The sequence below is a fragment of the Rhinatrema bivittatum genome, chromosome 8, assembly GCF_901001135.1.
Source record: "Rhinatrema bivittatum chromosome 8, aRhiBiv1.1, whole genome shotgun sequence".
Classification (NCBI taxonomy): Eukaryota; Metazoa; Chordata; class Amphibia; order Gymnophiona; family Rhinatrematidae; genus Rhinatrema; species Rhinatrema bivittatum.
Genome location: NC_042622.1, coordinates 118,664,623 through 118,683,916, shown reverse-complemented (window position 1 = coordinate 118,683,916; position 19,294 = coordinate 118,664,623). Strand labels below are relative to the sequence as shown.

Here is a 19,294-nt window from a genome sequence, read left to right as displayed (position 1 = left end):
TAACTGTTTCAAACAGAAGTTTTGAGTTGAAAACAGTTCTGTGTATTTGTTTTGCATAAGTCTTTTTTGGATTTATTCGTTAATGTATCTTCTTAAAGATTCATCTGTAGGATTTTTTCGCCATAGTTTTTCAAGTTTTCTGAGGTGTGGTTTTTTTTGTTTTTGTTTCTTTCAGTTCTTCATTGTACCAGGGTGTTTTGTTTTTGTTTTGGGGGGGGGGGGGGGGGGGGATCATCATCATTCTTTGAAGTTTTGGTTTTGAGTTCGGCTGTACTTGCTATTATTTCCTTAATCATTTTTTCCCATGAATCGAGTGCCTCATTGCAGCTGTTTAGATTTAGGTTGTTGATTTTGGTTTCTAATGCATTAGTGTTTCAGTTTTAATTTTCCTTCTGTATTTTTGAGAGGTTTTGATATCAGGGTTAATTGCTGAGTGTTTTTTGTAAATTAGATCTGCTTTAATTAGATGGTGGTTGGACCAAGGAATTATTTTGTGCTTAGTATTTATATTGTAATTATTCAAATTTGCAAATACGAGGTTGAGAGTATTGCCTGCTTTGTGGTTGCGTATGAAATGATGCAGCTGACTGATACCTGCCGTAGCCTGAGTCAGCCTCCTATGGAATACCCTCTCCATAGGTATGTTTCGACATGCAAAGTTCAGGCTATCGACAACGGACTGAATGCTGGCCAATGTCAGCTTTCTCACTACTAACGCATTTTGGAGCATTTCACGTAACTTGCAAAGCTTGTCCATAAGTAACCTAGATACCATCTCCTCTGAATCGAGCTTGATACCCAAAAAGGACGAGACCTTGGAAGGGCCCTCAGTTTTTTCCCTGGCCAATGGCATGCCGAACTCAGCACCCATGTCCTGGAATTTGATAAACAGTTTGGCGCAAGTATTGGACCAGCCAGGACCCACGAAGAGAAAATCATCCAGGTAATGGATGGCATTCTGCACGCCAGCTCGCTGCTCCACTGCCCAGTGTAGAAAGGAACTGAACAACTCAAATCAAGCGCAGGAAACAGCACAGCCTATCGGCATACATTTGTCAAAATAGTATTGGCCCTTGAAATGGAAACCCAACAGAGGAAAAGCTACTCGGATGGACCGGAAACAACCGAAACACTGATTTAATGTCTGTTTTTGACATTAAGGCACCCTTCCCGCAACTCTTCGGCAATGCTACAACACTGTTGAAGGAGATGTATTGCATAGAACATTCATCAGGTGGCAAATGATCATTTACTGACCTTCTGGGCAGGTGGGGCAAGTTTTGAATGAGCCTAAATCTCCCAGGTTCCTTTTTTCGCATGACCGCCAAAGGTGAGAATATCTCGGCAACAATGGGTCAGCGAAGGGACCGGGCATCCTACCCAGGGCTACCTCCATGTTAGTCTTCTGCTGCACTACACCCATGTGTCGCACTACCGAACCCACATTTCGCACAAGCTCTTGGGAATTTTACCCCGAAAAGGAATCCTAAACCCTACTCAGAACCCCTCTATTATTTTAACAGCAGCATTGCGCTTGGGATAACGGTTGAGCCAGGCCATCAAACTGCCAAGTTTGATCGGAGTTGGGGCTTTTAAATCCGTGCTGCACTCATTTGGCCTTTCCAGAACTCCCCGAATTAGGCCTCTTACTGCACCTAACAGCTGGGTGTGATCTGAAACAAATGGAACAAGCATGCTTAAACTTACAGTCCTGGAAATTATAAGCAGACTTGTTAAAGTACCAGCAAACCTTGTTATTCATGGAGGCAGATGGGGTACCGACCAAGTTGTTAGGCCTTTGCGCTGCCTGTCCCTGTGCACCTGTGTCGGCTGCTTTGCTTCTCATTTGCCAGAGCCACAGCCCCGCGTCCTGAGTGCCTCATGACATGAACTAATTTTATTCCATTTTATCTCAGAAGCATTCATCGTAATTCAGCCATACCCATCGTTTGTACTCCCTATACGCCTCAAGGATTGTGTCCGCGTAACTTAACATAGGCCTATACTGCACAGAGTCGCACTGCCCCACTACGCTGATCATCCTGAGGAATGCCCTGGTCTAGTTAGCTATATTCCTCTGTACCTTTTATCTGGTCTGCCAGCCTCCCCTCCACCCTTGCTCTTTTTCCTATCACTTTCCTTCCTGTTCCCTTCCACTATGCTGAAAATATCAACATAAATGCGCTTGTAATTTTCTTGCGCAGCACCCTGGGGACACTGTCCCACAATTGTGACAGCGTGGTTAGCGTGGGTAGCTCCCTGCCTGCTTCGACCATGTTGGCTGGAGGCTTGGGGGTGCTATCATCACTGGATGACTGAGTCCAACAAGTCGGACGAACTACTGAAGCCTGCTTTCGCAGCCTGCCGCTTCTTAAACTTTTTTTTTTTTGCCACTCTGAGCTAAGGATGCTTCATTAGGGATTCCATTCTGACCCCCGCTAACAGCGCTGTTCTCATCCCCTTGCAACTTGCCTTCGCCCGGTCTGGGGATGTTGGCTCCGACACTGGCTGACAATGTGCCTGGTACAATCCTCCAGCAGAGCTTCAGTTCCACCGGTGGTGGGTACATCCCCTGTCCCAACTGCTTGGACCCAGCCGCGGTCTGTACCACCGGCCCATGGACGGTGTAGCCCTGGACGATGCTCCTGCTACTGCATCACTGCAGCCATCTGCAGATTGATGACTTGCCTCGCCAGACTCTGCGCTAGCTGTCCCCGCAGCCACTGCCTGTCCGCTTCCAATTACAGGCTTGGGGGATACAGTGTGCCCAAAACGGGGGTGATATACGTATAAACCCCATGATAACTGGGGTAACCAGTGCCCATTGCATGGTCATGGCACTGTTAAACAGAAGTCTGATGTTGCACTGTGAGCTCGCCCCAGGAGCCCAAGCATGCATCTGCTGCGGACCGAGCCATGGCATTCCTGTTGCTTCTCCAAATCCTGCACTGAATCCCGCAGGAGGCGCTCCACTCAGTAGCTGTCCTGCCCAAGTCCCCGTACTTGGTTGAACCGTGGGACCCTGGCCGGCACAAGTACCTGTCTGCGGGCCGCCCATCACCGCTGCAACTGCTGCACCTCCCCCATTGTATGCGACTGCTGTGCCACTGCCTCTTCGTCAGTGCCCGCCACTGCCCCTAGATGCACCTCGTCCTCCTGATGTTTCCTGCTTCCTTTGCTGCATTGACTCTGCAGGGTAGCTCTGTTTCCGGCGTTCTCATGTCTCACGGTGCCACTGCTTTCGCTTCCCCTCTCCGCTGCCAGATTGGCCCTCCGTGCGGCGTTGGAACGCAAGGCACACCGTTGTTCCCCCTCCTTCCATGCCTCACTGTCCTCTCGGGTTGACAACCCTTTATTGAGACACTCTTACTGGCTAGATTTGGCACGATAGCAATGCTGTATAAAGGGAGGAGGGACAATCAGCCTGGGCCTGCTACTGCTGTGGCCACATGGTGAAACAATGCTGCTGTTGCCGAGGATCAATGCCGCTGCTGGTGCTGTGGATCAGTGCCGCCTCTGAATTGCGAATCGCCGTGTGGCCGAACAATGCTGTCGCCGCCGCCGATTGACGTGTGGGATTTAAATATTGCCTGCTGACGTCATCGTCATGTGCCGATCCAAAGCAGGCCCTGCCTCCTGTGCATGCATGGCCACTGGAAATTTCACCAGCTCTGCGCATGCGCAGGATTAACATCACTCAGCTTGCGTTGGAGCACAATGAGGTGGAGCGACAGTGGCACAACTCCAAGCCTCAAGACTCCCCCCTTTTCCCTTGTAAGCATACCAAGAGAGAGGGGGGGGGGGGGGGCGGGGGCGGGGAAAGCTTGGTAGACTGGGGAGGGTCCCCAACGTTATTTGGCGCACCAGGTGGGGGGCATGGTCCTTGCACTGGAAAAGGTTCAGAGAAGGATAACCAAAATATTTAAGGGGATGGAAAGGCTAAAGAGATTAGGGCTGTTCAGCTTGGAGAAGTGATGGTTGAAGGGGAGTATGACAAAGGTTTATAAAATCATGAGTTAACTAGAACAGGTAAATGTGAATTGGTTGTTTACTCTTTCAGATAATACAAGGGCTAGGGGGCATTCCATGAAGTTAGCAAGAGGCACATTCAAAACACATTGGTGGAAATTCTTTTTCACTCAACGCACAGTTAAGCTCTGGAATCCATTGCCAGAGGATATGGTCAAGGCTGTTAGTGTTGCTGGATTTAATAAAGGTTTGGACAAGTTCCTGGAGGAGAAGTCCATAAACTGCTATTAATCAAATTGAGTTAGGGAATAGCCGCAGCTTATTACTGGCATTAGTAGCATAGGATTTGATTACTGTTTGGCTATTTGCCAAGTATTTGTATCCTAGATTGGCCACTGTTGGATGCTGAGCTTGGTGGACCCTCTGTTTGACCCAATATGGCAACTTCTTTTGTTCTTAAAGCAATTAGATAACGAAAATTTCATTTAATTTATTTTACATTGATTTTATGAACAATATAAAGCTATATATAGCAATCAGTATTATAATTTAAATCTTTATTAATTGAATTTCTGTTTTCTGCTGGCTTGTGCCACTGTTCTTGTATACAAGAATGCCCATGGGGTTATTTCGTTCTTTCTGCACTGTTCAAATTCAAGTACAACCTCCTGGATGTAATACAAACTTTGAGGTATGGCCAGATCCGCCATGCCTATCAGGTATGTTCTGATGATTGATCTTCAAGGTAACTTTAATGCAGAGGTCCAATCTATGGCCGAAGGGCCAGATTTGGCCCTTGGCTGAATTTTATCCAGCCCCTGGCATAATGGGAGAACGAGGTTGATCTATCCCACAGCAGTGATGACGGAAGGTACTTGATTTGGTCTGCAGTGGCGAGACCGTATTCCACTACTACTACCAGCTCAGATACTTGAAGTCAGAAGTACAAGTAGCAACATGGCAAAGCTGTGTATGGGTGTGGCATGCTGGTATACGGCGACCACTGATTCACTGTGTTGTGCACTGCCTGTGTTAATGTTGCTCGTACAGGTGGAGCCACATGGTATGAAGACAGGGAGAGAGGTTGCCTCTCAGCCACAGTTTTCAGCCACTGTGGAGGGCATTGGCAGTAATGAGCCATGGGTTCTTTGAAGATGCCATGAAAAGCCAAACAAGGTTGGTGGTTCCTGGAGCTCCTAACCACGCTGCTGTCTCTTTGGATGGGAGGGGAAGGGGGCATGGATTTCTTCCCCTAAGGATGCAGGCTTAGGAGGCGTAGAGTACAGAAATCCTCATTATATCCCAGATACCATGACCTAATGTGTCTCTCTAGATTAAGTCTCCAGAGGGGGTTCTTTTGCTCATATGAATCTAGCATGTTGTAAGAGAAGGAAGTGAGAGGATGAGAGAAAGGGATGAAAAAGGGGAAGGAAATAGAGAAGGGAATAAAAGTGCATGGGGACGGTATGAATGAGTGAGAGTGCAGCACATGCACATAAACATCCCATTCTGCCATCCATCCATCTTCTCCCCCCCCCCCCCCCCCCCCGCACCCCACTTCCCTAGGTGAGCAAATATTGGAAAAGAGGGTGGGCAGTGTTGCCAACTTTGGAGAAATCTAGAAACATTATTACTGATGCTCTGTCTTCCACACCCTTACACATCTGGGAACCCTGCCTCCCATTATCTCAGCATTTCAAATCCCCCAAAAGGGCAAAACAGGGTTCCCCCTCAAACCCTTCTCAGCAAACAATTCCCATGAACTCGCCCCACCTCAGCAAACTAAGGAGGACCTCGTCCTATTCTGGCTCTTTCAGTGATTTGAAATGTCCTATGTGGCCTTTCTCTTGAAAAGTTGGTGGACCCTTGCTTTAATGAGTTAGCCAGAAAACATCAGCTATGTCCTGGTTTTAGTATTTAAATCTTCAAAAATGGAGGTGCCATCTTATCTTGTTGATTGCTTAATGTTGCATCATCTACATTTTGCGAGAATTACATTCATCTGAGAAATGACTTTTTAGAGGTTCCATCTGTTAAGAATGCTTATTTGTGTGAAACTTTTCGATTGTAGACCCCATATTGTAGAACTCTTTACCTCCTTTTTTATGGATGAATGATTTAATTTCATTTCGAAAATAACTGAAGACACCTTTATTTGAAGCTTTTGCAGACTATGATGTATAAGGTTTTAGCATAGTTCAGTGTTCTGAGCACTATGGACCTGATTTACTAAGGCTTTTCTCTCATTCTGTGTCTGTAGGAAAAATGCCTAGTAAATGATGCCCTAAGTTTGGGTTAGTTTATTATGTTTTATGTATTTATTTTTTTTCAGTTTTTATTTTTGATTGTTTTATGTATTTTATATATGTTCATTTATTGAAATGTATTTTGTTATGATTTTGTTTTCTTTGTAATCCACTTAACATGATATATTTTCTATAAGTGGACTAGAAAAATATTTTAAATAAAGAAGTGGAAATGGCTGCTCTTAATGCTTTCTCATCAAGTGATATCGCAGATCAGTCCATGGCAAATTCCCAAACTTGGAAATTAATTGTGGACAACCAAGTGAAGAAAGTAAACTAGACTTTTCTGGAAGGGTTTATTTTTTAAAATCGTGTATTCCTTACAAAATAGTGTGTGGTAGAACACCTTTTATATCTGAAGTTCCTTTATCTGAAAATTCACATTATCTGGGGGGTGGAATAAAAAAGCCCTCAGTTGCTGCTGTTGCAAGCACTGAGCAAAATAGCATCAGCTTTGACCCATTTTCAGTTATCTGGAAAAAATTGTACTATCTGAAAACTGGTTTTGTATGTTTTATTGTCCAGAAAAAATTATCCTCAAAACCTTTTAGCAGAAAACTTCTATTAGCAGGAATAATCCAGGCTTCAATTATTCCAGATAAAAGGTGTCCTACTTTTAATGGTGTGAGAATTTTATTTACATCAAGTAGCGCTATAGAAATGTTTAGTAGTAGTAGTAACCTGTATACTTGCATGTATTTCTTATTTTCCTCATTTTATATATTAGTTAAAACTCACATAGTTAGTGGAACATTAATGAACAAGTTTCTTATTGCTTAAGCTTTCTTCTTTATAAATGAAACAACGATTTGTCTGATTTACTTATTGCATCTATTGTGTGTATGAATGCAGGTGAGTCGTATATTGTACAGTTTTGCCACAGCCTTCCGACGCTCTGCCAAACAGACTCTGCTTTCTGCTACTGTGCCACCCCAGACCCCTGACAGCGACATCTTCACTTTTTCTGTATCTTTGGAAATCAGAGAAGATGATGGAAAAGGTTATTTTAGGTATCTCTTTCTTATTTTATCAGTAATGCAAGTTAGTGTGATCTGTATTTACACTGTGTGTATGTGTATAAGTAAGGTTTCATTTATTTTATGACTTTAAAAAAGTAGTCTGAGCTTCCTCTAAAGCAGGGCTTTCCAATCCTGCCCTGGGGACCCCACACTGAATATGCATGAGATAAATTTGCATATGAATCTCCATGATATGCTAATTTATCTTATGCATGTTCATTGTGGATATCTTGGAAACCTGACTGGCTGTGGAAGTCCCCAGGACAGGTTTGGGAAGCCCTAATCTAAAGATTGTCTTGCCTGAGTGTTTACTCTGTTACTTCTGATGTGCACTGTTTTAGGCAGTCACTTTTCCTATTTTAAAAATGCTCTTTGCAGGTTTACTGTGTTGTAATCATGCTTTAGATATATCAGTATGGTACCTGATCATTCTGCTAAAAATCAGTGTAGCAATATGCTGATTAATTTGGATTCAAACTGTACAGCATGGCCACATATGAGTATCTTTTGAAAACTTGAAATACTTATGACTTTTTACTTGTATTTTCCAGGTCAGAAAAGGATGGTCTTAATGATATTTTTTTCTACTGTATGCCAATTGAATCATCAATAATACCCATTTTATAGTGCTAGTGGATGTATGCAGTACTGTACAATAATGACCCAAAGAGCTTGACAGTGGCAATGGGAGATCAAGTAACTTGCCCAAGAACACAGGGATTATTCATTTGAGAAGCAGGATTTGCTCTGGATTGGCTGATTCTCAGCCCATTACTCTAACCACTAGGATATTCTTCTTCCATCTAAAAAGTTTGCTGCTTTAACTTTCTGAATTGCTGCTTTTTATCACATGGAACTATGTGTGGTTTGTTAGAGAGTATACAATTTGGAGTAGATGAAGGAAAAGCATATCCAAATTTCAGATTTTCATAGATGATTGCATGTTTGATAATAAAAGAGAAATTAACACACAACCGAATGAGTATTTCATTTTAAAAAAGAATGTGACCAAGAGTATTAAGTAGTGTTTCTCATGCTGTGAACATGAGGTTAGTCATGTTTGATAAAATATTCTTTTGGCACTAAAATGTTAGTTTTCTTAGTGTGCAGCCAGATGGACTCAGGACCAATGGGTTATGTGCTCCCCTGCTAGCAGATGGAGATGAAGTCAGGTTTCAAAGCTGATGACACGCTAGATATACCCCATGCAGTGACCTCTGCCATCCAGTGTCTCTCCGTCTCCTAGCAGATGTGGATGCTATCCCCACACCAGCAGTGGTGTTTAATGGGATTGCAGCACTAATCCAAAGGAGAAACTTTACATTAAACTTAAAAGGAAGATCGAGCCCTGCTCTTTTGTGGTGATACCTAAGGGTCCTTCCCCCAGTTGAGAATTCCTGAGGTGATTTCCAAGATCTCTCAGGAAGCCGGCTCCCGGCGTGGACTTTGCTGCTGAAGCAGCTGAAAGGCTGTTATTATTTGTGATACTTGTGGGTGGATCCTTGGGCCGGTGGCAGATGACCACGCCCATGGGGGAAGATCCCGAGAGGGGCCACCAGTCAGGCTCAGAGTTGGAGACAGACACACACTAGATCTTTTATTAAACTGTATAGTGAACCACCAGAGGTGGCAGTAGTGAGCTGGAAGGGCTTGGCTGAGCTGTAGTCCCTCAGGCACTGGAACAGCGATCCCAGGATGGCTGAGCTGTAGAGAAACTGAATATAGTGAGTAGGCAGAGTATGCAGAGTTCAAGAACAGAATCTTGATGGTAACACTCACACCATAGTCTCTCGAAGCAGCCCAGAGGCTGGAATGAAGTAGGTCCTCGGAGCGAGTACCTGGTTCCAGGGAAATCTCTGAGAGAGACATGGTAACTCACTGGTGTTGTAGGCAGCAGTGACGTCCTGGCAGAAGTTGTATTCGGTAGCAGGTCTGGGAACGTGGGCCTTCGAGGAGCGAGTACCGGGTCCAGACTGTGACCTGAAAAGCAAGAGAGAGAGCGAGGCCCCCGAGGAGCGGATACCCCTGGTAAAGTCCGAGGAGGCAGAGTAGCAAGGTATGCAGAGAGCGAATCCCATCCACAGCGATACCTGGAGGAAGCTAGGTAAACGTATGAAACCCTTAACCTTTGCTAACTCGAATAGCTAGCAAAACGAAAGACCTTAAGTATCCGGTGAGGATGACGTCATCTCAGTGGGATGCCCCTGAGGTTTGCGCCACAGCTGGTACTTGAATCGGGGCCGCGCGCCCTTAGGCTTCAGGAGAACATGGCGGAAGGCAGTGTCTAGCTGGTCCGGGGACGCCGGAGGAGAAAGGCAAGATGACGCCGCGGCAGCCAAACGTTCATCAACCAAAGAGGGAGTCGCAAAAGAGGTAAGGTGGGCGGAGTGGAGACGGGCAGCGATGGTTGCAACAAAGGCAGCAGGTGCAGAAGCCGAGTGCAGTGGTGAAGGCCTAAGCCCTCTCCCCCCGCAGCCGGAGGTCATCTCTGTACTCAGCCGGTAAGCACTGAGACCAGGTAAATAGAGAAGAACTCCTCTGATCTAGAGATGAGGAAGGGCTTCAGTAAGTCTTTCCTCTGGTCTCCTTGCTTGGTGTGCGTACCAACATTGTTCCCAATCATGTTTGGGCGAGGGAAGGGGATTTCCAAGCGGGTTGAGTGGCCCCCCGATGGGCTAGGCCACCTTGCGTGCGGTTTGGTGTGGCGCCATTTCCCCCCTTCGTGTGTCTGTACGTGTGGTGTGGGCCAGCCTTCTGTGCATGTAAATACGCACATAACTGTGCACATAAGCGCATGCACGTCTTGGTGCACAGCCGGCCACTTAGATCTGTGCGACTGAGGCAAGTCTGTGTGTGCTCGAGAGGCATTAACCGGCTAAATGCACAAGCTTCAGTGATTATGGACCCGGCAGCAAAGAAGCTCAGACAGCACTCCCTTTGCACGGCCTACCATATTAGGCTACACAGTTTGACTTTGAATCCTGTCAGCACTGTGAGGAGGCCCAGAGAAGGCCCATCCCAGTCAGGTGACGGGTCAGTCACGACATTATCTGACAGCACCATGGACCTGAGCAATTCTGGGGCTACGTCCTCTCCGGGAGAGGGCAGTTCAGCGGCCGCTACCCCGGTTCCTCCTGGGCCAAATATGGTCCTGGCGGCCTTTTCTTGGTTGGAATTTTTTCAGGGCCTCCAAGCCTTTGTTCAGGCACAGTCAGGCTCTGCCCGGTTTGAGCCTCTGCCCCGGTTTGAGCCCGGAAGGCCTCCCAGCCCTGTCAGTATGCTTCAGGACATGCCTTGCCTCACTAAGGGTATCCCTAGAGACCCAGACACCACGGATGACGACAGGGTTTCATTGGAAATCCCTCCAGGCCTGGAGTCATACTGGACCATGCTTCGATTTTTCCACAGAGATGAATTACCAGCCCTAGTCTCCCAGACCCTGAAGACTCTGGGAGTTCCGGGCCCGGGACCCTATGTTGGAGCCAAAGAAGAACCCCACCCTGGTGTCTCTATGGAAAGCCTCTTACTATTTCCCGATGCTGGAAGCCATCCAGGAGTTGACTGACCTGAAATGGGATGCCCCGGAGGCAAGTTTTAAAGGAGGTCGGGCCTTGAAGGCCTTGTATCCTCTGGACCCCTGCGTTTCCCGAAAGTGGATGCCCTGGGCTGTGCCGTCTCAAAGCGAACAACTATCCCTGTAGAGGGAGGAGCAGCCTTGAAGAATGCTCATGATAGGCGATTGGAATCCATCCTTAAGCAAGCCTTTGACACGACAGCAATGACACTGCAGATCACTTCCTGTTGTGCCCTGGTGGCTCGCTTGTGTGTGCTGCTCTCAAGAGAGAGGAAGATAGCTCTGGGGTGCATGCCAGAGAGGCGATTGAACCCACTGCAGCCTTCCTGGCGGATGCAAGTTCAGACCTAGTGCATACCTCGGCCAGAGGAGTAGCCTCAGTGGTGGTGGCCAGAAGACAGCTATGGTTGTGAAAACTGGTTAGTGGACACAACTTCTAAGGCAAACCTCACAAAGGTGCCCTTTAAGGGATCCCTCCTATTTGAAAGTGAATTGGAGAAGCTAGCCAATAAGTGGGGCGAATCTCCAGTGCCCCGACTACTGGAAGATAAGAAAAAGAGGTTGCAGCATCCCTCACCCATGAGGGGTCGGGCCAGGAACTCCCAGTGCTTCTGGCCCTACAGAAACTTGTCACTTCGGTCATCTCGGCCCTCGGGAAGGTCCTAGTCCTTTTGGAACAGACAACCAAAAAGAGGGACAGGTTCGGGCTCAGGTTCGACCTGAACTTCCCAATGAAGTTGGACCGACCCATCCACGGGAAGAGGAGATAAGGGGCCGACTATCCCTCTTCTATGAGCGGTGAGTCGAGATCATGTCGGAGAAATGGGTACTGGACATCATACGAGAAGATTGCTCTCTGGAATTTCGCAGCATCCCTCGGAACAGGTTCATGATGTCACCTTGCCACTCCCAGCAAGTGGAATCCACATTGATAAGGCTTCTCAGTCTGAGGGCTATAACTCTGGTACCTGCACCCCAAGTAAATATGGGGCATTGTTCCATCTATTTCATCGTGCCCAAGAAAGAGAGGTCATTCTAACCCATCCTGGATCTCAAGAGCGTCAACAGTCATCTGTGGATAATTCACTTCCGCATGGAAACTCTTCACTCTGTCATAATGGCAATGCAACGGGAGAGTTCTTAACCTCCCAGGACCTCTCTGAGGCCTACCTTCGTATTTCAAGCCGTCAAGACCACCAGCGTTTTCTATGCTTTGCGGTACTGGGCTGACATTCCCAGTTCAGGGCATTGCCCTTCGGCCTGGCAACCGCCCCCAGAACATTCTCCAAAATTATGGTGGTTGTGGCAGTGGCACTGAGGAAAGAAGGGATCCTGATGCACTCTTGGATGACTAGCTGATCCGGGCAAAGTCACTGGAAGAAAGCCTCCAGGTGACCAGCAGGGTCAGGTCCCTCCTACAGGAACTTGGTTGGGTCGTGAACATGGACAAGAGCAGCCTCAAGTCCTCCCAGTCCTTAGAGTACCTGGGGGTCCGATTCGACACCAAGCAAGACAAGGTTTTCCTCCCTCCCTCGAGGAGGAGGAAACTGATGGACCAAGTATGTCTGTTGAAGAACACGTGCCCCAAGATGTGGGACTATCTCCAGGTCCTCAGCCTCATGGCATCAACCCTGGAAGTAGTACCGTGGGTGAGGGCACACATGCGGCCTCTCCAACACTCCCTGCTGTCATGCTGGAACCCACTGTCTCAAAACTACTCAATTCGCCTCCACCTACCAATGGAAGTATGCTGTCGGCTCCAGTGGTGGCTACAGGAAGGTCACCTAAGCAAGGGAGTAAGCCTGTTCCCGCCGAGCTGGATCGTCCTCACGACGGATGTGAGCCTCTGAGAGTGGGGAGCTTACTGTCAGGAACTGACAGCCCAGGAACATGGACCGAGGAAGAGGCGAACTGGAACATAAACCGCCTGGAAGAGTGAGCGCTCAGATTAGCAAGCTTGCAGTTCAGCCACAGGCTCCAGGGGCAAGCAATCCATGTCATATCGGACAATGCAACCACGGTTGTCTAGATCAACCACTAGGGAGGAACCAAGAACCACCAAGTTTCTCTGGAAATAGACCGCCTTATGGAAAGGGCGGAGTTAAACCTACAAGGGATCTCGGCCTCTCACATCGAGGGAAAAGACAATGTCACAGCAGATTTTCTCAGCAGGGAAAACCTGGATCCAGGGGAATTGACGCTGTTGACCAGAGGCTTCCAGCTTCTAGTAGATCACTGGGGCCTCCCATATTTATTTAAGGCTTTTATATACCGATGTTCCTGTACTAGTACATATCACGTCGGTTTACATAGAACCAAAGTTGGAAATTACATCAAACAAGAGGGTACAGATAACAGGGCTAACTTCGTATGAACTTATAGATAAAGCAGCGAACGACTTAAAATAAAATAAAATAATTATAAATATAAGTATAAATATACAAAATATAAATAAACATAAACATTCAACAAACTTGGATTTACAGCAGACTTGAAAAGCATGAATGCATTATAACATACAGCTTGTGGGGAAATAATGAGATTAAATTATAAGATTAAATGGTTACGGCGTCTGACATCTCGCATCATCGTTAATCTGACCCTGAGGGAGAGACCTTTAAGTGAAGGCTTTTGTGAAAAGCCAAGTTTTGAGCTTCTTTTTGAACGTCCGACTACAAGTTTCTAGCCGAAGGTCTGTTGGAAGGGCATTCCAGTGAGAGGGGCTGGCGGTCGAGAATGCACGTTTCTTGAGCGATGACTTGGCTGGAGGTGCATATAAGGTGCCTAAGTAGCTGGATCTGATTGGTCTCGATGCGTGGGGACGAAGTGGGTCACTTAGATTTAGCGAAGTTTGGGAATGAATGGTCTTGTGGGTTATGGTTAGTACTTTGAATATGATTCTAAGTTTAATAGGGAGCCAGTGTAGGTTCTTTAGAATAGGTGTGATGTGTTCTCCTCTACTAGAGTTGGTTAGGATCCTGGCAACCGAGTTCTGCAGCATTTGTAATGGTTTGGTGGTGATAGCTGGGAGGCCAATTAGCAGAGAGTTGCAATAGTCAATTTTTGAAAATAGAATAGTTTGGAGGACTGTTCTAAAGTCCTGAAAGTAGAGGAGAGGTTTTAGCTTTTTCAATATGTGTAGCTTGTGAAAACATTCTTTCGTAGTGTTTGTGACAAATTTTTTGAGATTCAGCCTATTGTCGATAGTAACGCCAAGGTCTCTTACGTGAGTGGGGGAGATCATTAGCGGTGTGATTAGATTGTTGGCAGCCTGACAGTTGTCATCCAGGGTGATCAGCATAAGTTCCATTTTTGCAGTATTGAGAACTAAGTTAAGGCTAGTGAGGAGGGAATTTATGGACTGTAGACAGTTGTTCCAGAAATTGATGGTGTTGGAGATAGATTCAGTGATAGGCAACATGATCTGGACATCGTCGGCGTATATGAATTGTGTGATCTTTAGACTTGAGAGCAGATGACATAGTGGGAGAAGATAAATGTTAAACAGGGTTGGGGAGAGGGAGGATCCTTGTTGGACTCCAAGAGTGGACTTGACCGGGTGTGATTCCTTGTTGCTTATATATTGACCTACTGGCTACATCTCATAATGTGAAGATTCCTAGGTTCTTTAGTCGCAGACTAGATCAGTGCTCCCAAGGGATCGATGCCCTCGTCCAGACCTGGCCAGAGGAGGACTTACTTGTATGCCTTCCCTCTGTGGCTTCTACTGGGCAAGATCATCCACAAGATCGAACACCACAGAGGATTAGTCCTTCTGATGGTCCTGGATTGGCCCAGAAGCCTATGGCATGCATACATGCGGAGGCTTCTCGTGGAGAGTCCTCTTTACCTCCCCCCACACATTGACCTTCTCCAGAAAGGCCCGATTCTTCATGAAGATCCAATCTATTCTCTCTTATGGTCTGGCCCTAGAGAGCGCTCGCCTAACGAAGCGTGGTTATTCGGTGGCCGTGATCGCCACATTGCTCCATGCATGGAAATTCTCAACGTCCCTGGCGTACATACGGATCTGGAGAATATTTGAGGCCTGGTGCAAGGAACGCGGTGTTCACCTGCTAACGGCCAAGATCCTCATGATTCTGGAATTTTTATAGGATGGCCTGAACAGAGGATTGTCCCTCAACTTCCTGAAGATCCAGGTGGCAGCCCTCTCCTGCTTCAGGACCAAGGTGAACGGAAATAGTCTGTTGGCACATCCGGACTTGGCCCATTTCCTAAAAGGGTTAAACAACTCTGACCACCCTTAAAGTGGCCGGTCCCCCTATGGAACCTCAATCTAATATCAGTCTTCCTAGCAGGGGCTTCCTTCAGACCACTGTGCAGTTTGACGCTGTGCCTATTTTACACTAAAGACTGTATTCTTGATGGTGATATGCTCGGCTCATCGCATATCTGTCTTGTTGGGAACCATTCCTTCAATTTACTCCAGGAACAGTACAGCTTTGCACCGTCCCCTCCTTCTTACCAAAGATAGTCTTGGAGTTTCACCAAATCAATCCATCTCTTTACCATCCCCGGATAGATGCAAGGACTCGGAAGAATACCACTTTCTTCACCATCTAAATTCGGTAGACTTTTAGTGCAGTATCTGGAACATTCAGATTGCATGTTTATTCTTCATGGGGAAAGAAACAGGCAAAGCAGCTTCGCGAGCTACCATAGCTCACTGGATCAAGGAAGTAATCAAGGGCGCTTAAGCAGAGGCAGGGAAGCCTTTACCCCTTCAGGTCAAAGCTCATTCCACAAAGGCCCAAGCAGTATTCTGGGTGGAAGCTAAGCTATTGTCTCCTGCCAATATCTGTCGAGTAGCAACGTGGTCCTCCTTACACACCTTCTCCAGGTTCTACCGCCTGAACATCCAGGCCCGAGAGGACGCAGCCTTTATGAGGACAGTGCTAACCGGACCATGGGCAGCCTGCCACCCCGTTCGGGAGTAACTTTTGTACATCCCACTGTAGGAAATGGAGAAATTACTTACCTGATAATTTCGTTTTCCTTAGTGTAGACAGATGGCCTCACCATTCCACCCAAGGCTGCCCAGGAGAGGCGCCAAGGAATCGCCCATGAGGTGAACTCTGATTCCATATGAATACAGGTAAGCCGTTGCCCTATCCCAAGTTCAGGGCATCTATAGTATTGCTGGGTTTCAGTGTTTACCGTATTTTTCGCTCCATAAGACGCACCTGACCATAAGACGCACTTAGGATTCAGAGGGGGAAAATTAAAATTAAAAAAACCCCAAAATGGTTTGCTAAACTGGCTCTGTTCCCAGGCGTCTGTGCATCTTATGGAGCAAATTAGGGGAATGCATAACACTTTTTTTTGTCCCCATTTCGTTTTCGGGTGTTGGGAGGGCCATTTCGGTCCACTCCCCAGATTAGAAAACTTTTAAAGTTCTCTTTCTGTGGGAACCCCTCCCCATCCCAACCCTTTAAATTTAATTAACTACAGCCCCCCCCCACCCTCCTGACCCCCCAAGACCTGCCAAAAGTCCCTGGTGGTCCAGTGGGGGTCCGGGAGCAATCTCCTGCACTTGGGCCGTCGGCTGCCAGTAATCAAAATGGCGCTGACGGCCCTTTGCCCGTACTATGTCATAGGGGCCGACCAATGGCACCGGTAGCCCCTGTCCAAGAAAACAAAGAGGTAGGCGATCTATAATAGCCGTCAGGTAAACACAATGGAATAGATGCCTTGATCTTTTCCAATACTTTTATTGAAGCAGAGACGTGTTCATAAAAATGCCCGACTCAGGCCGAGTTTCGCAGCTCAACAGCTGCTGCCTCAGGGGCTCAAACACTCCGAAATCATGAATAAAATACAATAGTGTAGTATCATCCAATGAGCAATGATTGTGTATCAGCAATGTAAGACAACTTGCAAACCAGCATTCAGGGTGTCATCTCTGCTCGTGTATCTACCGACCAATGGTACCGGTAGCCCCTGTGATATAGTAAGGGCAAAGGGCCGTCGGCGCCATTTTGATTACTGGCAGCCGACGGCGCAAGTGCAGGAGATTGCTCCCGGACCCCCGCTGGACCACCAGGGACTTTTGGCAGGTCTGGAGGGGGGGGGGGGTCAGGAGGGTGGGGGTTTGTAGTTAGTTTTTTAGTTTTTTTCGCTCCATAAGACGCACAGACATTTCCCCCCTCTTTTGGGGGAAAAAATAGTGCCTCTTTTAGAGCGAAAAATACGGTATGTTGGTTGAGTACAGTTGCAGTCTACAGTTTTTAATCAAATTTTATCCAAATTCTAATGAAGTTTATTTATTTAAAATATTTCTATACCGGACTTCATGAATGGGATTCATATCAGGCCGGTTTACATGGAACTTGTAGTTCTTCAATAATATGCCTACAGTGGATTTTTGAAGAGAATACTGAATGGCTGAGGTTACTGCAGGGTATATCTAGGGTGACGTCAGCTTTGAAACCTGACTCAGTCTCCATCTGCTATCAGGGGAGCGTATAACCCATTGGTCCTGAGTCCATCTGGCTACACTAAGAAAAACAAAATTATCAGGTAAGTAATTTCTCCATTCTGCAGGACTTTGTTTGCATTTTATTTACTGTGTTGGCATCATAGATTATATTGATCCTTTCAAGTTTGTCATTTGCCGTACAGTCCATCTTTGACTCTCTTCAATAACTGCACAGCGAATTCATTCCAATTGTATTTTTTATATTTGACCTGGCTGTGTCATCCTGCATCCTTGGCCTTTCAGCTCATTTTTGTAACAGCCCCCTTCCCACATCTAATGGAATGATTACAGCAACAGTCCTCAGAAGAATGGAGCTGCTTGTAGCCATCGTTCCAGAACCACTTATCACTGTGTAGCACTTTTCAATATCTTTGGAGGAGGAGCCACATCCTCCACCCCTTTGCTCTGGGGGTTCCTTTCTGAAATCTTTTGCTTGGGGATCTGGATTTTGGACTTATGCCATTGCTCATAGCTGCACATTTGTATGGTTAGTTGCATTGAAATGTTGCATTAAGTGGTCTAGAGAGCAGAAATTACTATTGGATTTCTGTGTAGTCTGTGGTATAGGTGAGTAGCATGGTAAATGATGGCAGATAAAGACCTATGGGCCCATCCAGTCTGCCAAGATTGATTTTTCTCGCTGGGTTTCTACCACTTGGGTGGATGAGCCTTCAAATTCCCATTGTCTAAACCAAATCCAGCTCCTTCCATCTCCACAGCTGTCCCAAGTGTGAGCATATCCTCCATCTCTCCATCATCCTGTCTTTCTAGTCCAATAAAGGGCAACCCAAAGCAACTTACAGCAAAATAAAAAAAAATTTCAATATGCACATAAATTAATCCAATATTGGCAATATAAAATACTGTATAAGCAAAGCATTATATAAAATAGTTATACTTCATGATACACGGGATCTATTTAATATTTGGGTACTTGCCAGGTTCTTGTGACTTGGATTGGCCACTGATGGAAACAGGATACTGGGCTTGATGGACCTGTGGTCTGACCCAGTATGGCATATCTTATGTTATGTTCTTATGTAATCAATTACTAAAATTTTCTCAGTCTCTTTTCTGCTCCTATCCCATTCAGTTCTTCTAAAAATAACAGCCCCAGTCTGTCTACCCCAGTTCCTCCCACCGCCAGCCCATTCTTGCCCTGCTCTGTACCTGTCCTGAGCATTTTTAAAGTCCATCACGTTTTTGATTTTCATTGTCTCTTCTATTGGGCTGTTCCAGACATCATCACCCTTTCAGTTAACATATTTTCTTAGGTTTCCTTTTCACCTTCCTCCCTGCAACTTCATATTATGACTCTTTCCTTTAATTTCCTTTTCTGTGGAAGATTGCACCTTCCCATGATTTTCTTAAAACATAAGAAATACCCTACTGAGTCAGACCAAAGATCCATCAAACCGCATATCCTATTTCCCAACAGTAGCTATCCAGGTCACAAGTACTTGGCAGGATTCCAAAGAATATATCCAGTCCTTCTTGCTCATATTACTCCTATAGAAATAACCGCCAGTTCTTATTTACTTAACCCTATTCTGTAGACGTAAACTTTTCATGAAGACTGTAATCTGTAAACACCTGTATTTATTATAAGAATTTGTATTTACTATTTATATTTATTATTTAGCTATTAACATTGTTCTGTTACCACTTGGTACTATTTCTCTCCTTTACCTCAAACTCTAAGTTCCTACTAAGTTAGCCATGTTATTTATACCCAATTGTTGGATGTAATTGTATATTTGTTTAATTGTTCAATCTGTTTGATGTAATTTTCTGTTCCTTGTTCTGTGTAAACCGAAGTGGTATGCACAAGTGCATGAACTCCGGTATATAAAAGCCTTTAAATAAATAAAATAAATAAATAAATATTACTATTATAATTGTTGAATAAGTAGTGGCTTTCCCCAGT

The 19,294-nt window shown here is 45.9% G+C and overlaps 1 protein-coding gene across 5 annotated transcripts in view; it reads left to right on the top strand.

The window, feature by feature from the left end:
* Nucleotides 1-19,294, top strand: part of RABGAP1 (RAB GTPase activating protein 1) — a 545,250-nt gene that overhangs the window by 107,416 nt on the left and 418,540 nt on the right. For all 5 annotated transcript variants that reach the window (XM_029610918.1, XM_029610917.1, XM_029610919.1 and 2 more), the window contains exon 6: nt 7,128-7,285. In XM_029610918.1, the coding sequence (XP_029466778.1) occupies nt 7,128-7,285 (158 nt within the window). The remainder of the gene's footprint in view (nt 1-7,127; nt 7,286-19,294) is intronic.